Consider the following 17,455-nt stretch of genomic DNA (forward strand, 5'->3'; position numbering starts at 1 on the left):
GGTGCCCCTGGACACCTTATGCTGCTGCTCAGCACAGGACGGCCCCCACCAACTCTGGAAGCCAACCGCCTAGGTGATCTGTAGGTTATGGTCTCCTGAGGTGGACTGCTTGGAAGATACCAAGAGGCCCAGGGTGGGGATACAAGCTCCTGGGCACACAGGAGAAGGTGACAAGAAGGTTCCCTAGGAAAGGAGAGGCTTCCCACTGTTCTGTTTTGACAACTGCCACCTGCCCTGGCAGCACACAGCTGTGGAGGAGATGAGTCTGGCTCAGAAGAGCTCTTCCTCAAGGCATCAGAGGACCTGAGAGCTGCAGGGCTGGCCCCCATAACCTCGAGGCTGCCTTAACCCCACCGCAGGACTCCCAGGCAGCCCATCACCTCTTCCTCACAGAGCACAGCCCCACAGGCTACTGGAAGGTTCTTCAATGCCCCCACGCCTGAGACACAGGGGTGCTGGGCTCTGCAGGCTGGGATGGCTGTCCAGGTCCACCCAGCCTTGTTCCTTCCCATCCAGCATAGACTTCCTCCTGTCACTCCACTAGGCTCCTCACCCCCGCCCCCCAAGACCTGACCCAAATCCTCTCGGCACGTGCAGGAAGAAGTGGGGAATGCACACACCCCCACACTCCTCCAGTTGGGCACTCCACAATTATCAATGATCAGCGTCCCTCGCCCACCACAAGCTTTCAGACGCTTTTTCAGTAAAGGGGGGGGGGGAGGATTTGCGGCTGGATGTGTAAGAGGAAATCTCGCCAGCGCCCCCACGGCACAAGACGGATGGGGGAGGGGAGAGGGAGTGGGATCCAGTTCTGGAGTTATGCAGCCAGCACCTAAGGATGCCCCTGCGGTCACCTTAAATCACAGAGGGAAGCCCCAGGCCCCTGAGGGGCTTCGTTGTATCTGAGACCCTAGGACAAAGCCCACTCTGGATGTTCTAAACCATAGCTTCACCCCCATATTGCTTGTGCTGCTGGGCAGCGTCCTAGCACCAGGGCACCTGTTCCCCACGAGGCCCTACTAGAAATACGCCTTTAAAGTCCCTCCCCTCAGCCTTCCCACCACAGGAGGAAAAAAAAGGTCCAGAAGCCAGCCTCTGTCTGCCTCGATGACCCTGAAATCAGAGGCCCAACTGGCTCCCTGCCTCGCTCTCTTACCCCCACCCCCACCCCATGGCCTGATCCTGGCTTCCTGACCTCGTCCACCCCCTCCAAATTCTTGTTTCCAGAAGAATCTGGGGGAAAATCCTCTAGAACCCAGATTCCCCAAGGGACCCAAGGCAGAAGCTGCTCCCACGCTGCTCCCCCAGAGCAGATGGGGCCACGCGAGGAGCAGGCGCGGAGCGGGTCCGCCACCGCTGCCGCCCGCCTCTCGGGTGGGGGTGAGGACAGCGTGCCCACACCGGAGACGACCCCCTAGGGCTAGGACCGACCCCTCGGGCACTCTAGGCCTGGCAGCCTCCCCCGCGTGCCGTTCCTCTCTGACCTCCCCGCCGCCAAATGCGTCACGTCTGCCCGGCGCTCGGGGGACACCTGCTGCCGCCCCCGCCGCGCCGAGTCCATATCCCCGAGTCTCGGTCCCCGCCAAGCTATGGCACCCGGCAGGGCCATAAGCGCTGCAGTGGGGCAGCGGGGCCCAGAACCCGAGGCTCGGGGGTCGGGGCTGCACGGGGCAGTGCGCTTGGGCCCGCAGCTCGAAGGAGCCGGGGGCGCGCGGGGCCGCAATGCGCGCGAAGCGGACGGCGATGGGGTCCCCGCTCCCCGGGGTCTGCGGACAGCCCGCGCGCGCCGAGGCTCTTACTTGCCAATATCCTCGTATAGCTGGTACTCGTCCGTGAAACGGGTGCAGGTCACCGTGGTGGCCATGGCGGTGGCGATTGGGCTCGGCGTGCGCTCGGCTGCGCTCGGGCGGCGGCGACTCCGGCTCCCGCTCGCGGGCACGGCGGCGACACGGGCGCGGGCGCGGGAGACACCTCGGCTCGCGGCGCCGGGCGGGGGCCGGGCTGGGCTGCGCCGGGCGGCGAGCGCACGCGAGATCTGCTCGCTCTGTCCCCGCCAGGAGCGCGCCGCACACCTACGCGCGCAGAGGCGCGGGCGCCGCTGTCGCCGCCGCGCCCGCCCCGCCCGCCGCCCCTTGCACGCGCCTCTCTCGCACCCTACACTCGCCTGCACCCGCACACACACCGCACCCGCGCCTTCTACCTGCACTAGCGCTCGCGCCTGCACGCGCACTGCACCCGCACCGCGGCTCCCTTCGCACACAGGTCGCGCCCGCGCCGGCACCCGCACTGCGCCCGCACCATGCAATCCCACCCGTGCCCGCGCCCTGTCCCAGCACATGGGCTGCACCACACGGTGCCCACGCACTGCGTCTGACCCTCTAAGCCCGCGCCCTGTACGGACAAGCCACTGGGCTGCGGCAGTTGACCAGTGGACTCAGACTCTTCTCCCCTAAAGGCCCACCTCCCTTAGCAGTAGGGAACTGCACCCCACTTGGGAGGGGTCGTGTGTCGCCCTCCCATGGGCTCCCCCATTCCTGTATCCCCCATAAGATGCTACCAGACCCTTCCCCCATAGCCTGGAAGAGCTACCCCCAAGTCTTCTAGGCGAGAGAAAAAGGATGGGGCGGTGGTCCCAAGACTCTTCCCTGCATCTCCTGGGATTGGCAACTAAGGTGTCTTCTGTCCTGGGCTGATCATTTGGAGTCCAGTTTGGGTCTTGAGGCAGCAAAACAGGGGCTACTCAGCTCTGTGAGGGGCTCATGTTCTGAGAGCTCACAGCTCTCAGGTAGCCTGGACAGCCCTTTGCCTCTGCCCTGGCCAGGAAGGGGAGCCTCCATTCTGTCTCCCTCTCTCCTCCAGCCTCTCTTGAAAGTGGCCCTGAAGGAAGGAAGGAAGGCACAGGTGGATTTCCACAAGCCCCCCCTGCCCCCAACCAGCATCCCTGACTTGATTCTTGGTGTTTGGGGCCAGGTCCCCCCTGGGCAGTTAGGAGGAACTCTGCAGCCAGTTTGGGTGGCACTGTTAGGCGACCTTATGGATTCTTTCCACTTACTGATCCCCAAGAACAGATTTGGTGGACTGGGATCTCAACCAAAGACTAGCCCTGGACATTCTACCAAGTATCTTCCTAGAAGAATGGGGTTTTTGCTGGGCGGCTACTACGGATCTTCCTAAAGGTAGATCTGACAGAGTGCTCCCAGGTGAAACTAGGCCTCTGGCAGGTCCTGATGACCGGTGTACAGCTCTGACTTTCACCACAAGGCAAATGGCTAGCAAACATGAGACTGCATGAGCAAGTGCAGGTCCCAGTTAGAGATGTCCAGCTGAGAAAATAGGAACCTGAGCAGAAAGGGAAACTCTACTGTGCCCCCACCGATGTATGTTTAGAGTGGGGGATGCTGAGCTGTGGGACAGGCATGGGAAGGGTGTGGAGAGGGTGAAGGCCAGGCTGAAGCTTGTTCTTGGGGATAATGTAGCCTCCTGTAACATCACCGAGAGCCGCTGCTTGGGCTCTTTCTGAGCTCTGGTGGGAGAGGGAGGCAAGGCTGAACAACAGAATACAATTAGCAAAACAAACACATCACAATTGCACCCTTCCAGGGGAGTTAGGCTGTCTTTAGGCCAAGAAATCACAGACTCTTCCACCAGGGGAGAGATGACCTAGGTGGTGTCTGAATCCTAATGGTAGCTGATCTTGACTGTTAGTTACCCCCATCTCCACCACAGACGGGTCAACAAAGAGACAGAAGTAGCTTGTGACACAGTCAATAAGATGTGCTGGGGGGGTGGGAGCTTGAGCGAAGGCTTGCTGTGCAAGCCAAGGACCTAAGTTCGATCCCCAGAACCGATGTGCAGAAGCACGGGCCTGTGATTCCAGCACTAGGGACGGAGAGGGGAAGGTCTCTGGGGCTTACTGGTCAGCCAGTTTAGCCAAACTGGCAAGTTCCAGTTTCAGTGAGAAACCCCATTTCAAATAAAAAAAGTTGGAAAGTGGCCTAGGTAGCCATACATTGACCTCTGGTCTACACAGGCTTGTGGGCGCTCGTGGGCACACATACGCACACATTCACAAAATAAAAATAGATTCACAAGAAAGAGGGGTGGCCGGGACTGCCCATAAAGCCCACCCCATTTTTATTTTCACACAAACAAAGATATACGCACAGCCAGGGGGTTGGTGGTGACACACGCCTTTAATCCCTGCACTGGGGAAGCAGAAGCAGGTGATCTCTGAGTTTGAGGCCAGCCTGGTCTACAGAGTGAGTTCCAGGAGAGCCAGGGCTACACAGAGAAACCATATCTCAGAAAAACAAAACGGAACACGAACACACATACACAAACATGCTTATACAAAAACGTGCACATAAGCACACAGACACAAAATATACCTATACACAGAACACACAGATGTACACACCAGGTGAGGACATGGCAGTACTCAGGGTACTCTTTTAAGTCACCTTTCAAGGGTTTCTTTCTTTTTTTTTTTTTTTTTTTTTGGAGCTGAGGACCGAACCCAGGGCCTTGCGCTTGCTAGGCAAGCACTCTACCACTGAGCCAAATCCCCAACCCCTAAGTCACCTTTCAAAATGGGTAGGCTGTGCTACACAGAGTTGCAGTCAGTAAAGAGAGTAGTTTGGAGCCCCCTGTGTCCTTACCCTTTCTCCCTACTCTGTTCCTGTGAGTTCCTCTCGAAGCCCCTTCTCTGGACTGAGCATTACACTCTAACCCGGCTGGGTCAGGAAGGCAGAGGATCCAGCAAGAGACAATGGGGAGGAGGTGAGCTACCACAGGCTGTCCTTGCCCAGACAGCACACCCCACCTGCTACCTTCAGCCCCAGTGGATTCCCCCCTAGCAGAATGCTTAGGTTGGGAGGGAGAAAGGTTTCCAGCTGTGACTCTTTCTGCTCCTGAACCCCAGAAGCCTTCTCATCTGGCTTCGGCTCTTCCAGCCCCACCCCCACCCCATGTCATCTCCACCTCCCACTTTGTCCTTTTGGGCTCACTTTTGTAAGCAAGGAGGGTTCTCCCTCCCAGGTGGCAGCTGGGGTGGTTGTGGGGAATATCGGTTCTGGAAGGTTATTGTTAGGACGGTCACCATGGCAACAAGCATCACATCTGCAGAGCCACAAGTGATGCACATGGGGCTCATTCTCCCAAAGAAAATCACCACTTTCCTGATGCCTTTACCTCCGGGGTCTGCTGTGGTACAGGAGTAAGGTACCACTCCCACCTCTCACGGTATAGCACCAGCCCAGTAATCAGGCCATGTCTTCTGAGCAGGAGGACCAGAGCTTACCGATGCCCAATCGCCTGGCCCGGAACACATCGGTCCATTTAGGACAGTGTGGTAGGCATGCGAGGTGGCGGCAGTGATGGTAGTGGTAGTGGTGATGGCGGTGACATTAGCAGTAATGGTGGGGACAGTGGTGGTAATGGTATTGGTGGTGGTCATGGCAACAGCAGACTGACCAGCTTTGGATCACAAAGCTAGTCCAGTATTGGCATCCAGATCTATCTTCCTAACTAGAGCCTTTAACTATGGTGCTGAAGAGTGAGAGACCCCCAGTACTCTTAGTGCAATCGCCGTGTGCCAGCTGTGTGCATGGGCTTGCCCAAGCACAGCCTCACACCAGAGAATGACAAGGTAGTCGTGTCTACAGGGCTTATACATTCAAACTGACAAGAGCACGAAACAGCTTTCCACAGTGATGCTTGACACACAATGATGCCCACTCCTGACAATGACTGCTTGTTTTTCCACAGTCTCAGTGCCTCCAATTAGCCACAGTCCCCAAAATACTAAATGATATATTGCAGGAAGAAACGATTCTTATGTTTTCAATTGTATGCGACTGCGGGGAGAGCCCGGTTGCACTGCATCCTGTTCTGGCTGTGAGCCAGCCTTTGGTCCTGTATCTCCCTCTATATTGTATGCATTATGGGAGCAAATGGCACACAGGGGTCTCCTCCATGGCCACTGGAGGCCTTGGGCCCCCCTCCCCCTCCACTTTACGATTAGGGTGGAGAGGCTAGTCTACACAGATTTAAAGCAAGAGACCTGCTAGAGGGTGACAGGTACTGCCTTCAGAGTGTCCACTGAAGGCTTTCTGTGGTGGTGACATGTAAGCAGGGCTCTGGATGATGTGGAGAGGATGACGTTAAGTGCATTCGAGAAAATGATGTTAGCAGAAGAGGCAGCTATGCTAAGGCCCTGCAAGTGGAATGGGTTCGTTGTTTAGAGAAAAGAATAGGGAGACTGAGCCCGAAGAAGCCCCAGTGGGTTTTGTCGGTGGCTCCTCTGTAGCAGACTCTGTCTGGTATCTGAGTTCTCTAATAGATGTGAGCCCACCATCATGGTCAACAGTTACATGGTAGAGCTCTCTAGTCAGCCCCGAGCAATGTCCACAGGCCTGGCTCAAAGGTTCAACCTGAGGACACCAGACAGGAGCCTCAGACTTACTCCTGCTCACCAGCCACCAAGCTTAAGGCAGGTACCGCCATGCCCAGGAGAGACCAGGCCGTAACCCTGGGCACAGGGGGGAAGGGAGGTGAGAGTAGTCGCACAAAACCCACTCCGACTGCAGCTTGGGGTCACTTCTCTGGTGTCCTGTCTAGGCTTCTGTCTGCTTGAGGTTCTCTGGAACACTCCAGGTCCTCCCTGGCCCCTTGGTGAGCTGGACCCTTTCAGTGTGACCTCACCATGCCTATTCTGATTGATGTTACCTCTGTTCTCCTAGAACGGCCTTCGGACTGGAAGTAGAACACATGACACTATCCCAGCTCAACATAATCCAGTCCGTTATACTAGCAGGGGAGACTATAGTGATAGGGCATGCCCATATGACCAGGAGGGGCCAGGGATGGCCCTAGCTCCTCCTTACCCCATACTGAACACTAGGGGCTTGCCAGCCTGGACACTCCCTTCTCTTTGCTGGAGGGGAGACTGGAGACTTGCACTGGAACCACCTCCCCGGCTATTCTGCACAGCCTCTACCCATAGGCAAAAGGAGGCCTGGGGGTGGGGCTGGGGTGGGCTGGTGTGCGCTGGGGTGGGCTGGTGTGGGCTGGTGTGGGCTGGTGTGGGCTGGGGTGGGCTGGGGTGGGCTGGGGTGGGCGTGAGGGTGGGGCTGGGGTTGGCGTCCCACCACAGACAGAGGTCTGTTGCTGCAGCTAGGCTGACCGGGACAGTAGAGACCACCATGATGGTCAGAAAACCACAAGGTTCTCAGGCTGACTGCACAGTCTAGTGTCTATCTAATGTAAGTGCTTTCTTAGATTCTGACACTAAGATCCAGCTGTCTTCTCCTTGTGCCAAGCAGGTTTGATGGGGGAGGACAAGGGCGTGTGTAACAACTGTCTCCCAGGTCGGCTAGGAGCTAATATGTGGTGGCAGTCAGAGTTTAAGACTATGAGACTGTGCTGGTAAACACATGATAGCCACTGAGGAAGTTTGACAGTTTTTATAAAACTAAACAGATATCTACTCTATGACCTATCAGATTCCCTCCTAGGCATTCATCTGAAGAAACAAAAATCTGTCAAAAAAGACAGATTGAAATGGATATAAGAACATTGATATCACTGCATTGATACAGCTGAGACTCAGGATGAGCGCAGGTGAACAAGCTGGTGTAAGTCAAAGCGAGTGCTTACTGGCACACGCATAGCACAAGCAGGTCAAGGTAGAGCCAAAGGGCTCAGGTACAAATGCATGAGGTACACCTCCACTCCAACAGGGTTCTACGGGCACAGATTTAGAACTCACTCCAGAGGGCACGGCATAACCAGGATGGACTAGCAGGGCCCAAAGGAATCGATTTGGGTGACAGAATTGTTCTTTCTCTTTTCCATGGTTACACGAGTGAATACATTTGCCCAAAATGTCGGAAACATAAAACTGGTGCATTTTGTGGAAATGTGATTTACATGAATTCCATGGGATTATGTGTGTAAATCATACCTCAAGCTAAAAACTACACAAAGTGTATGCTTGTGTTGGGATCCCATATGGTGACTACACTGCTCCTCATTCCCATGGATCAGTCTTAGTCACAGAGCAAGGGTTAGGAGACAGAAGAGCCCTGGACAAATTCTACACAAGTAAGGGCCACTGAGAGCGATGTGAAAATTCAGGAATCACCAAAGGAGGCTCTGTAGACAGAGCAGAGACGTTAGCTGACAAGGGCTGTGGAAAGGAACACACAGAGAAAGAATGTTTGCTGCTGGGAGCCCTAGCCATGGCCACAGCCACACTCGGAGAAGCCCTGCGCTCGTGTGCACTCACCAGGAAAGCAGTAAGATTAGGCAGAATCTAAGGATTCTAGCTCAAGCTAGAAACAAGCCAAACAGCCTGAAGGAAGTGGGAGGGCGGGGCTTGACAATGCCACACAGAAATTAGCAAACAAAAGAACATTCGAGCCTTAAATCCCAGCACTCAGGAGGCAGGGGCATGAGTTCAAGGCCAGCCTGGTCTACGATTTGAGTCCAGGACAGCCAGGGTTCTGTTACACAGAGGAACCCTGCCCCAAAACAAAAGGAAAAGAAAAATAAAGTAGAAGAGGAGGAAGGAAGGAAGGAAGGAAGGAAGGAAGGAAGGAAGACAGAAAGACAGAGAGAGAAAGAGAGGGAGCGGGGAGAGCACAAGCAAGTAAGGAGGGAGGGATGAGGAGAAGGGTGAAGAGAGGGAGGGATGAAGGGAGGGAGGGAGGGATGGGTGGAGGGAGGGAGGGAGGGAGGGATGAAGGGAGGGAGGAATGGAGGGATGGAGGGAGGGAGGGAGGGATGAAGGGAGGGAGGGATGAAGGGAGGGAGGGATGAAGGGAGGGAGGGAAGAAGGGAGGGATGGGTGGAGAGAGGGAGGGAGGGATGGAGGGAGGGAGGGAGTGAGGGAGGGAGGGAGGGAGGGAGGGAACAGGTAACCTCTGTAACTTCAACAAAGCACCAACCAAAAATACTTGGTGGTGGTAAAGAGATGGCTCGGCAGTTAAGAGCTCTGACTGCTCTTCCAGAGGTCCTGAGTTCAAATCCCAGCAACCACATGGTGGCTCACAACCATCTGTAATGGGATCTGATGTCCTCTTCTGGTGTGTCTGAAGACAGCTACAGTGTACTCATATACATAAATAAATCTAAAAACCCGTTTTTTGGAAAATGCACTTGTACTGCATTCAGACATCTTTCCCATTGCCACTGTCCGAGCCATGGGGACTGTTACCTATTTGCACAGCACTGCACTGCCCTGGGCATGAAGCCATGCAGAGAGGACCAGCCAGACAGTCTGAGTTCAATCCTGGGGAAAAAAAAAAAGAGGCGAGCAGGGGTGGTAGTGCCCCGTCTTTAATCCCAGCACTTGGTCATCAGAAGCAGGTGGATCTCTGAGTTTGAGGCCAGCCTGGTCTACAGAGTGAGTTCCAGGACAGCCAAGGCTACACAGAGAAATCCTGTCTCAAAAAACCGAAACGACAAACAACAGTACCAAACGGAAGCCTATATAGTGGAGCACAGCTTCAGGCCCGGTGCTTCTGGCAGGGAAGGGAGGCAGAGAGTACTAGGGCAAAGCACAAGGCAGCTGACCGAGAGTTATACAATGCTGGGGTAGAAACAAGACTCTGCCTCAAACCAAGTAAAGGGAGAGGGTCGGCTTCCCAGAAGCTGTCCTCTGACCTCCGCACACACATTGTAGCTTGTGTGTGTACTCACACTCACATATGCACACAAACAAAAACTGAGTACACAGAAATAAAGTCTACGAAAGGATATGTGAGGGCTTCATACACACGCTACAACACCACTTTATAGAAAGGAATTGAGCATTTGAGGATTCTGGAATATGCAAGGGGCCCTGGTGCCCTTGTCCCAGTGATACTCAGGGACTCCTGCACGATGTTCATTTTACCAATAATAAGAAAATTGTGCTGGAAAGATGGCTCAGTGGTTAAGAGCACTGACTGCTCTTCCAGAGGTCCTGAGTTCAAATCCCAGCAACCACATGGTGGCTCACAACCATCTGTAATAGCATCCAATTCCCACTTCTGGTGTGCATAAAAACAGCATACTCATATACATTAAATAAATAAATCTTTTAAAAAAGAAAATTATTTTGTTGAAATTCAATAACTACTCATATTGATTTCAAAAGAGAAAAACCCCACAAAAGAAATGTTGAACTCTGCACAATAAAAATGTATGATGTATTATATTTGCACATTTAAAAAATAGTGTGAATATTAAAAGGGAGAGAGGAGGAAATAACCCTGGGTGAGTGGTGCTGGGGAGACCACTCAGGGCTAAGAGTGCTTGATGCACTAGCTTGAGGGTTAGCGTTCAGATCCCAGCATCCTCGTATCTCATTCTCTCTCTCTCTCTCTCTCTCTCTCTCTCTCTCTCTCTCTCTCTCTCTCTCTCTCTCTCCTCTCCCTTCCTCCCCCCCCACACGCATGCACGAATGCACGCACGCACGCACACACGCACACGTACGTTTTTAACCTTTTGAAGAAAGCTGATGCTCTTTGCCACCAGAGTCGTGGTTTCCCTCAGCCCCAAACATACAAAGAGGTCTTTGATCCTAAGGTATAGAAAGTTGAGGGAGACGGTGGTAGAAAGGACAATTGTAATTTTCGTTTCTGCTTGTTTTCTGCCTGTGAACTGGGGACGTGGAGCATCAGGTTTTGGTTCATGGTGTCCAGGAAGCACATGGCTGAGATCCCCAGGTCTGTCAAGGGTCTGTGTGGCAGCGAGCCTGGGTTCCGGATGCCTGTAGGCTCTGTGGCTCTGGGTTTCAGGGAAAGGAGGGAATTTGTAATGAAGATATGCACAGCAGTGCTATTTATAACCAAGAAAACTGGAAACAGCCCAAATTGCCCCCCACAGGGGACAGGCCTGGCAGAGAGTCCCGCAATAGGAGGCAACTGTCGGCCACGTGATATGCAAGGAGGGTGAAGGCTTGTGAATGCGGGAGCCTTTCTTGTGGAGGAAGACAAATGTAATGCGATTTGTACACAGCCACCGTAATTAGGAAAAGCTGCTGGCACGGACATACATTCAGTGTTGGGTGATGGCCGGCACACGACAGCAGGGCTGCCTTTCTCGCTTCTCATCCTAGTCTGCGGCTAAGGAAATCGCCTGATGCCAGCAGCAGCGAGGGAGGCAGTGGGTGGCTGTGGGGATCCTATTCCCTGCCTCCCTCTCCAGTACAGGCCAGAATGAGGCACTGAGCAAACCACGTGTAGGAAGGAACAAGTCTGTCTCAAATGCACAGGGATATACCTGAGGTCATGGGGCCTTTTCCCCGGCGGGAACTCGTGGGGGCTCTACCATCTCCTCTCCGAGATTTTGGTGTCTCTGGAACGGGAAGTGGGAGGCGCTGTGATGTTCTCTGCAGTTCATGGGACTGAGCCAGGGCCTCATATATCCCGGACCTCTCTCCCGACCTTTTAAAAATTGTTTTGAGATAGGATCTCACTGAGTTTTTGAAGCTGACCAAAACTAAATGAAATTCCAATCTTCCTTGAGCTCCCAGGTGACTGGGGTGGCAGTGCCAGGCTTGGGTGGGAATGTTTTAAACTCACTTCCTCCTTGGAGAGCCACAGGCCCCTCCCTGTGTCCTTCAGGGGTTCCCATAGCTGACTGAGGCCAGCACTTTGGAAGGGCCTCTAAGTCTCCTGACCTTACGACTCAGGAGTCCTCGAAGGGTCAGGGAGGTAGAGAAGTGGGCCATGAAAAGGCCCTACAAGCTCCTAGGCTGGAGTGGCCCCTGCCTGACCACCAGCTGCACTCTGCATATGGCCTTCCCTGCATCTCAAGAGTTTGGTACAAGAGATAACGTGCTCTTGATGTCCTCAGCCCTGCTGTACTCCCACCCGAGCTCAAGGGACCAAGGGAGTCAAAGGTGAAGGCCAGGCAGTGTCTTGGCACACAGCATCCATTATGTGTCTGCACCATGGCGGGGGTTTTAGGCCTCTCTGTGATTCTCTTTGGATGTCCCTCAGTTTCCGGCTTAGTTGGACATTAGTCACATACCCAGACCACAAGACTTCTGCTGGAGCCTCAGCCTCAGGCCAGGGGCCCCAGACCCCACAGCAGCCAGTGAGTGACTGGCAACCAAGTCAGACAGACTCTGATGTGGTCGTGATGGGGTCAGCCATCTGGTCAAGGCTCTGCCCAGTCCCCAGAAGCTCCAGTTGCCTGGGGTAAGGTGGCAGCAGCTGCACCCTATTATCACAGCCCTTGCTCTCTGCTTGGATCATCAATATATTTGTTATGTTCTTTTGCTGTGAAAAAAAAAAACCAGTGACTAAAAGTATCTTGGGGAGTGTACTGGCTGGTTTTGTGTGTCAACTTGACACAAGCTGGAATTATCACAGAAAAAGGAGCCTCAGTTGAGGAAATGCCTTCATGAGACCCAGCTGTAAGGCACTTTCTCAATTAGTGATCAAGGAGGGAGGACCCAGCCCATTGTGGGTGGTTCCATCCCTGGGCTGGTGGTCTTGGGTTCTATAAGAGAGCAGGCTGAGCAAGCCAGGGGAAGCAACCCAGTAAGTATCATCCCTCCACGGCCTCTGCATCAGCTCCTGCTTCCTGACCTGCTTCAGTTCCAGTCCTGACTTCCTTTGGTGATGAACAGCAAGGTGGAGGTATAAGCTGAATAAACCCTTTCCTCCCCAACTCGCTTCTTGGTCATGGTGCTTGTGCAGACATAGAAACCCTGACTGAGACAGGGAGGAAAGGGTTTATGTGGTTTATTCTTCCACATAACAGTCGTCCCTGACAGAATGCAGGGCAGGAACTGAGGCAGAGACCATGGGAAAACAGTGCTTAGCGGCTTGCTCTTTTTTTTTTTTTTTTTTGGTTCTTTTTTTCGGAGCTGGGGACCGAACCCAGGGCCTTGCGCTTCCTAGGTAAGCGCTCTACCACTGAGCTAAATCCCCAGCCCCGCTCTCTTGCTTTCTTAAACAACCCTGGACCATGCGCTCAGGGGTGCCACTGCCCACTGGGCTCTCCCATATCAACCAACCATTGAGATACCTTACAGACGTGCCCAAAGAACAATGTGATGGAGGAAATTCTTCAACCGAGTTCCCTCTTCCTAGTGACACCTAGTTTTGTGTCAGCACAATCAGCATCTGTGGGGATCGGGTGGATCCTGGGAGCTCCAGGGATCTTTTCGGTGTCCCCTTACATTCTTCCTGATTGTGCCTCTATGCCACAAGGCGAAGTGCTGAGGGAGGCCTAAGCAATGCCTTGCCATGCCCTAGAAAGTGTATTTACACTTCTACAGTACACAGTGAGGTACTCACACCCACCTCACCTTCGGGGTCACTAACCAACTAATAATGGCTGCCGTTTATTGGCGGGGGCGGGGGAGCTGGCAGGCGTCCAGTTGGAAGGGAGGCATCCTGAAGGCAGGATGTGATCGACCGGAAGGTAGGTAGTAGAGGGAAACAGGCAGTGTGGATCACTCCTGCTTTCCTTGTATGCAGGCAAGATGGAGGAAAACAAAGTTAAGAGGCTCTGGATCGATAGTAATTCAGCTCAGGAGGTGCAGACACGCACCCATCCCACAGGATCAGGTGAATGGGAGGTCTTCCAGAGTATCGCGGGATCGGCAACAGGAGGAGGCTGGAACTAGAGCTAGGAATCCCACAGGACGATGCAGCGTCGTCGAGGTGGCCGCCTGAGGAGGGAGTGAGTAAGAACACAGAGAAGCAAGCAGAGCCTACAAGACCCAGAGGGAAGGGCACATCTGCCAAGTCTGTCAAGGAGGCTCAAGGCGGTCACGCCAGTCGGGCAGTCGGCCACAGCCAGGTGGGGTGCTGGTCAAGGAGGAAATGGTGCCAGCAAGTCGGGGGTCAGCACCTCCATCAGGAATTGCTTATAATTTTCCTATGTCATGGACCGGCTCGTTCCAGTGTAGCCTCACTCCCTGTGACTAGCCATAAACCTGGACAAAATTCAGAAAGCAATGGTTTCAGGCGGGAGACACCAGCCATGAAAAGATAGGAGTCCCTGACAGACTCATGCCCAGTCACGCCACTCTCTCGAGGACAGTTTGAGTTTCCGTCATCACGCCCCATCTCCGCTGCCTTGAATCATCCTTTGTTTAGTGCACCATGCTGTATACATTACCCGTTCTCCCACCCCCGGTTCCCTATCTGCTTTGGAGCACATAGGAAAACACAGAGTCTATACGGCTTGTTACTATGTATGGCCTTGGGCATCTGCTGGGGTCTTGCAATATGTCCACTGTGGATCGGGGACACAGAACTCTAGTGGATACTGCATTTCCCCCACCCCAGTCCAAGTCTCAGGAGAAACGTTTGAAATATTTCATCATTAAAATGGTTTTTTTTTTTTTTTATAGCTACTCTCTAACAGAACAAGAAAAGTTCCCTTCTATTCCTGGGACATGATCTGAATAATTCTAATCCTTTAAAATGTGTTGAAACTTATGGCTCAGCCATATGATCAATTCTCGCAATGCTCCATATGCACTGGGAAATAATGTGTATTCTGTCGTTCCTGGGGATGGTGTGCTAAATGTGCCAAGCATACCAAGTTGTTAACCACGTTACTCAGGCTCTTCACTGAATTTTGGTGTCTGCCTGTTCTCTCATTTCGTTTGGGAGGTGAGTTAAAATTGTCTGCTGTGGCTGCCAAAGCTTCTAGTCCTCACTTGAAGATTGTCAACTTCATGCTAGGAAGTTACTAAGTTCATGTGAAATCTTCAAGATGTCTGGTGAGTACGCCCCCTTCAGCACCATGGTATGTCTCCATCTCCAGCAATCCTTATTCTCCTAGAGCCTGATTTATCCAAACAGTTCTGTTAGGGTTGATAGTGCATGAAAGGTTTAGTTGGCTCAAGTGCTGTATGTTCCGGGAAAGACCCCAACTGAATAGATTCCCTGGAGGCAAGTATGGAGTCTGGTGCATCCTGTCCCCAGTGTTACACGACGGAGGCTGTCCACCATGCTGTAGCAGCATCAGTTTCTAAATGTTGTTCTGTAAACTCACTGAAATCCTAACCTAGTGCCTTGGAATGTGACACTGAGGATTTGGCTAAGGTAAAACTGAAATCAGCCTGGTGGACACTAACCTGGCAGGCAGGTGTCGTTGGAAGAAACAGAAATTTAGGCACAGGCACACAGAGGGACAGCTATCTGAGGGCACAGGAAGACACTTTTCCCATGCCAAGGAGGGGCCCCAGAGAAACCAGCCCTTCCCACACGTCTGAGACTTCCAGACACCAGGACTATGAGAAAACCCTCCTCTGTTAAGATGCTTGGTATTTATGGAAGACCTAGCAGACAATACTATCAGACTGCCTATGCAAAGTGTGGTCTACAGGGATGGCCTATGTATGGAGAGGTTATGTATTAACCCCTTGACAGCTGACCGGGTGTAGTTTCCACCTTTTGCTTTCCCCTCTGCATCTTTATTAAGACATACCTCTTTGTGGCAATGTGGCTTATTCTCCCTTTGGACTGTCCTGATCTTTTTCGTGAAATATTTAGTCTGCTTACATTTAATGTACTCTCTGATATACGTTGTTTTCTACCCGCTATGTATTCTTTCTTCTATTTATACCAGCTACATGTTTTATATTGTTTGTCCTCTTTGTTTGCCTGTGTTTGATTAAATAACTTTTGTTTTTTATTCTATTCCTCGTTAGCCTTTGGTTATGTTTTAGCTGTTTTTCTTACTTTTTGCTACTTACAAGCTTGTGCTGCTTTGTAGAAGCTATTCCCAGAGCCGAGAGGGCTGAAGAGCGCCATGTACTCATTTTTAATGTTTTCCCTAGAAATTTATCCTCAAATTTAAAAAACAATGTTTTCATTCCAAAATTCTAAGAAATTCTAGGTTGGCAGTTATCTTCCTCTAAACCTTCTAAATATGTCATTGCCTTCTGAGTATGTGTGTGCTGTCCAGCTGAGTATGAATCCTTGGGTCCTTTAAAGACTGAGTTTATCCTGTTTGGGTTCCTTGCTTTTCTTCCGTTTGTGGGCTGATGGCTTTCTTTTGTTTCTAAAATAATCATAATCTAATCACTTCTTTGTTATATTTTTCTTGTGTTTGAGACAACAATTGTGTGTCTTTTCAAAACATCCCATACATGTCTTATCTTCTTCTGTATTAAGCATCTTTTTTACCCAAAATATTTGTATTGTTTCTTTGGGAATTTCACCACGTACACCCCCATCACTCTCATATCCCAGTCTTTCCATGTCTGCCCCATGCCCAACTTTGTGACCTCCCACCCCAACAACATTTTTTAAAATGTCAACTCTTTAGTTGTTCATATACTTACCAGAGCATGGTTTAAGTCCCAGTGACTCTCCCACTGAGGAGACTTGGACCCCTGCCTGAAGCTGCCAGCTGTGGAGCTGCACTTCAGCATCCTAATCACAACTGTTATGTGTTTTTTTTTTTTTTTTTTTTTTTTTTTTTTTTTTTTTTTTTTTTTTTTTAGTTCTTTTTTTCGGAGCTGGGGACCGAACCCAGGGCCTTACACTTCCTAGGTAAGCGCTCTACCACTGAGCTAAATCCCCAGCCCCTATGTGTTCTTTTTGATGGCTTCCTTTTCAAGCTGTTACTTTTTTGAGGGGTGAGGGTAGGGTTATAGCAGAAGCCCTCCATGCCTGTCTTTCCCAACTGTATATGTATATTGGCGGCAGGAGTTGGCCTTGTCTTTTGGAGGATTGATCGTGTGAGACAACCATCATAATCAGGGTGGCACGGGGTAAAGCTGGCCCTAGTGGGTTTTATTGTGCAGTATCACTGCTCAAACATGCCTCTAGGCTGTTGCTCTCCATAGACCGAGCTAAGACTCTGAACTTCCATTTCTGTCTCAGAACCATGGGATCATCAGAAACTCCACTTTTCACAACTCCATTGGTCTTAGCCTCTCACCATGTGGATTTAATGCGCAGGCAAGCATTTCAAGGGAAACCTTTACATTTGGGGCTCCTGGTCTCTTGGGTCCTGCCTGGCTTGTCAGCCCTATAATTAAATTTTTCTCCCTCTCTCATGAAATTCCTGAAAGTTCTTCCAGTTTCCTTACCTTAGCATACTGGCCTCTTGCTTGAACTCCTAGTGTCTGTCTGTCTTTCTTTTGCTTTTTAAAAATTATATATGTATTATATTATATATGTATATGTATTATATATGTATTTATATATGTATATGTATTATATTATATTATATATGTATTTATACATGTATTTTATATGTATTCCCCCTTCTCATTCCTCCCTCCAAATTCTCCCATGTAGTAATCCCCTCCCTTGCAGTCTCTCTCGAATTCATGGATTTTTGTGTGTTCCCGAATAGATAAACACAAACTGCTTGGTGCGTATGATGGTGCTTGTATGTGTGTTTTCAGGGGTGAGCATTTGTTATTGGATAACCAGTTAGTGTGCACTTCTCCGAGGACGACTGTTTCTCTGCTCTCAGCAGT

The 17,455-nt window shown here is 51.7% G+C and overlaps 1 protein-coding gene across 10 annotated transcripts in view; it reads right to left on the reverse strand.

The window, feature by feature from the left end:
- Camk2b (calcium/calmodulin-dependent protein kinase II beta) overlaps positions 1–2,074 on the reverse strand; it is an 88,866-nt gene extending 86,792 nt beyond the window's left edge. For 7 of the 10 annotated variants that reach the window (XR_015636493.1, XM_087582269.1, XM_087582272.1 and 4 more), the window contains exon 1: positions 1,800–2,074. Coding sequence is in view for 9 of the 10 variants with exons in the window: in XM_087582269.1 (XP_087438395.1) it covers positions 1,800–1,864 (65 nt within the window). In the remaining variant the exon portion in view is untranslated. 10 annotated transcript variants of the gene reach the window in all.
- Positions 2,075–17,455: the final 15,381 nt, after the last annotated feature.

This window comes from Rattus norvegicus, chromosome 14, assembly GCF_021556685.1.
Source record: "Rattus norvegicus strain SHRSP/BbbUtx chromosome 14, alternate assembly SHRSP_T2T, whole genome shotgun sequence".
In the NCBI taxonomy this organism is placed as follows: Eukaryota; Metazoa; Chordata; class Mammalia; order Rodentia; family Muridae; genus Rattus; species Rattus norvegicus.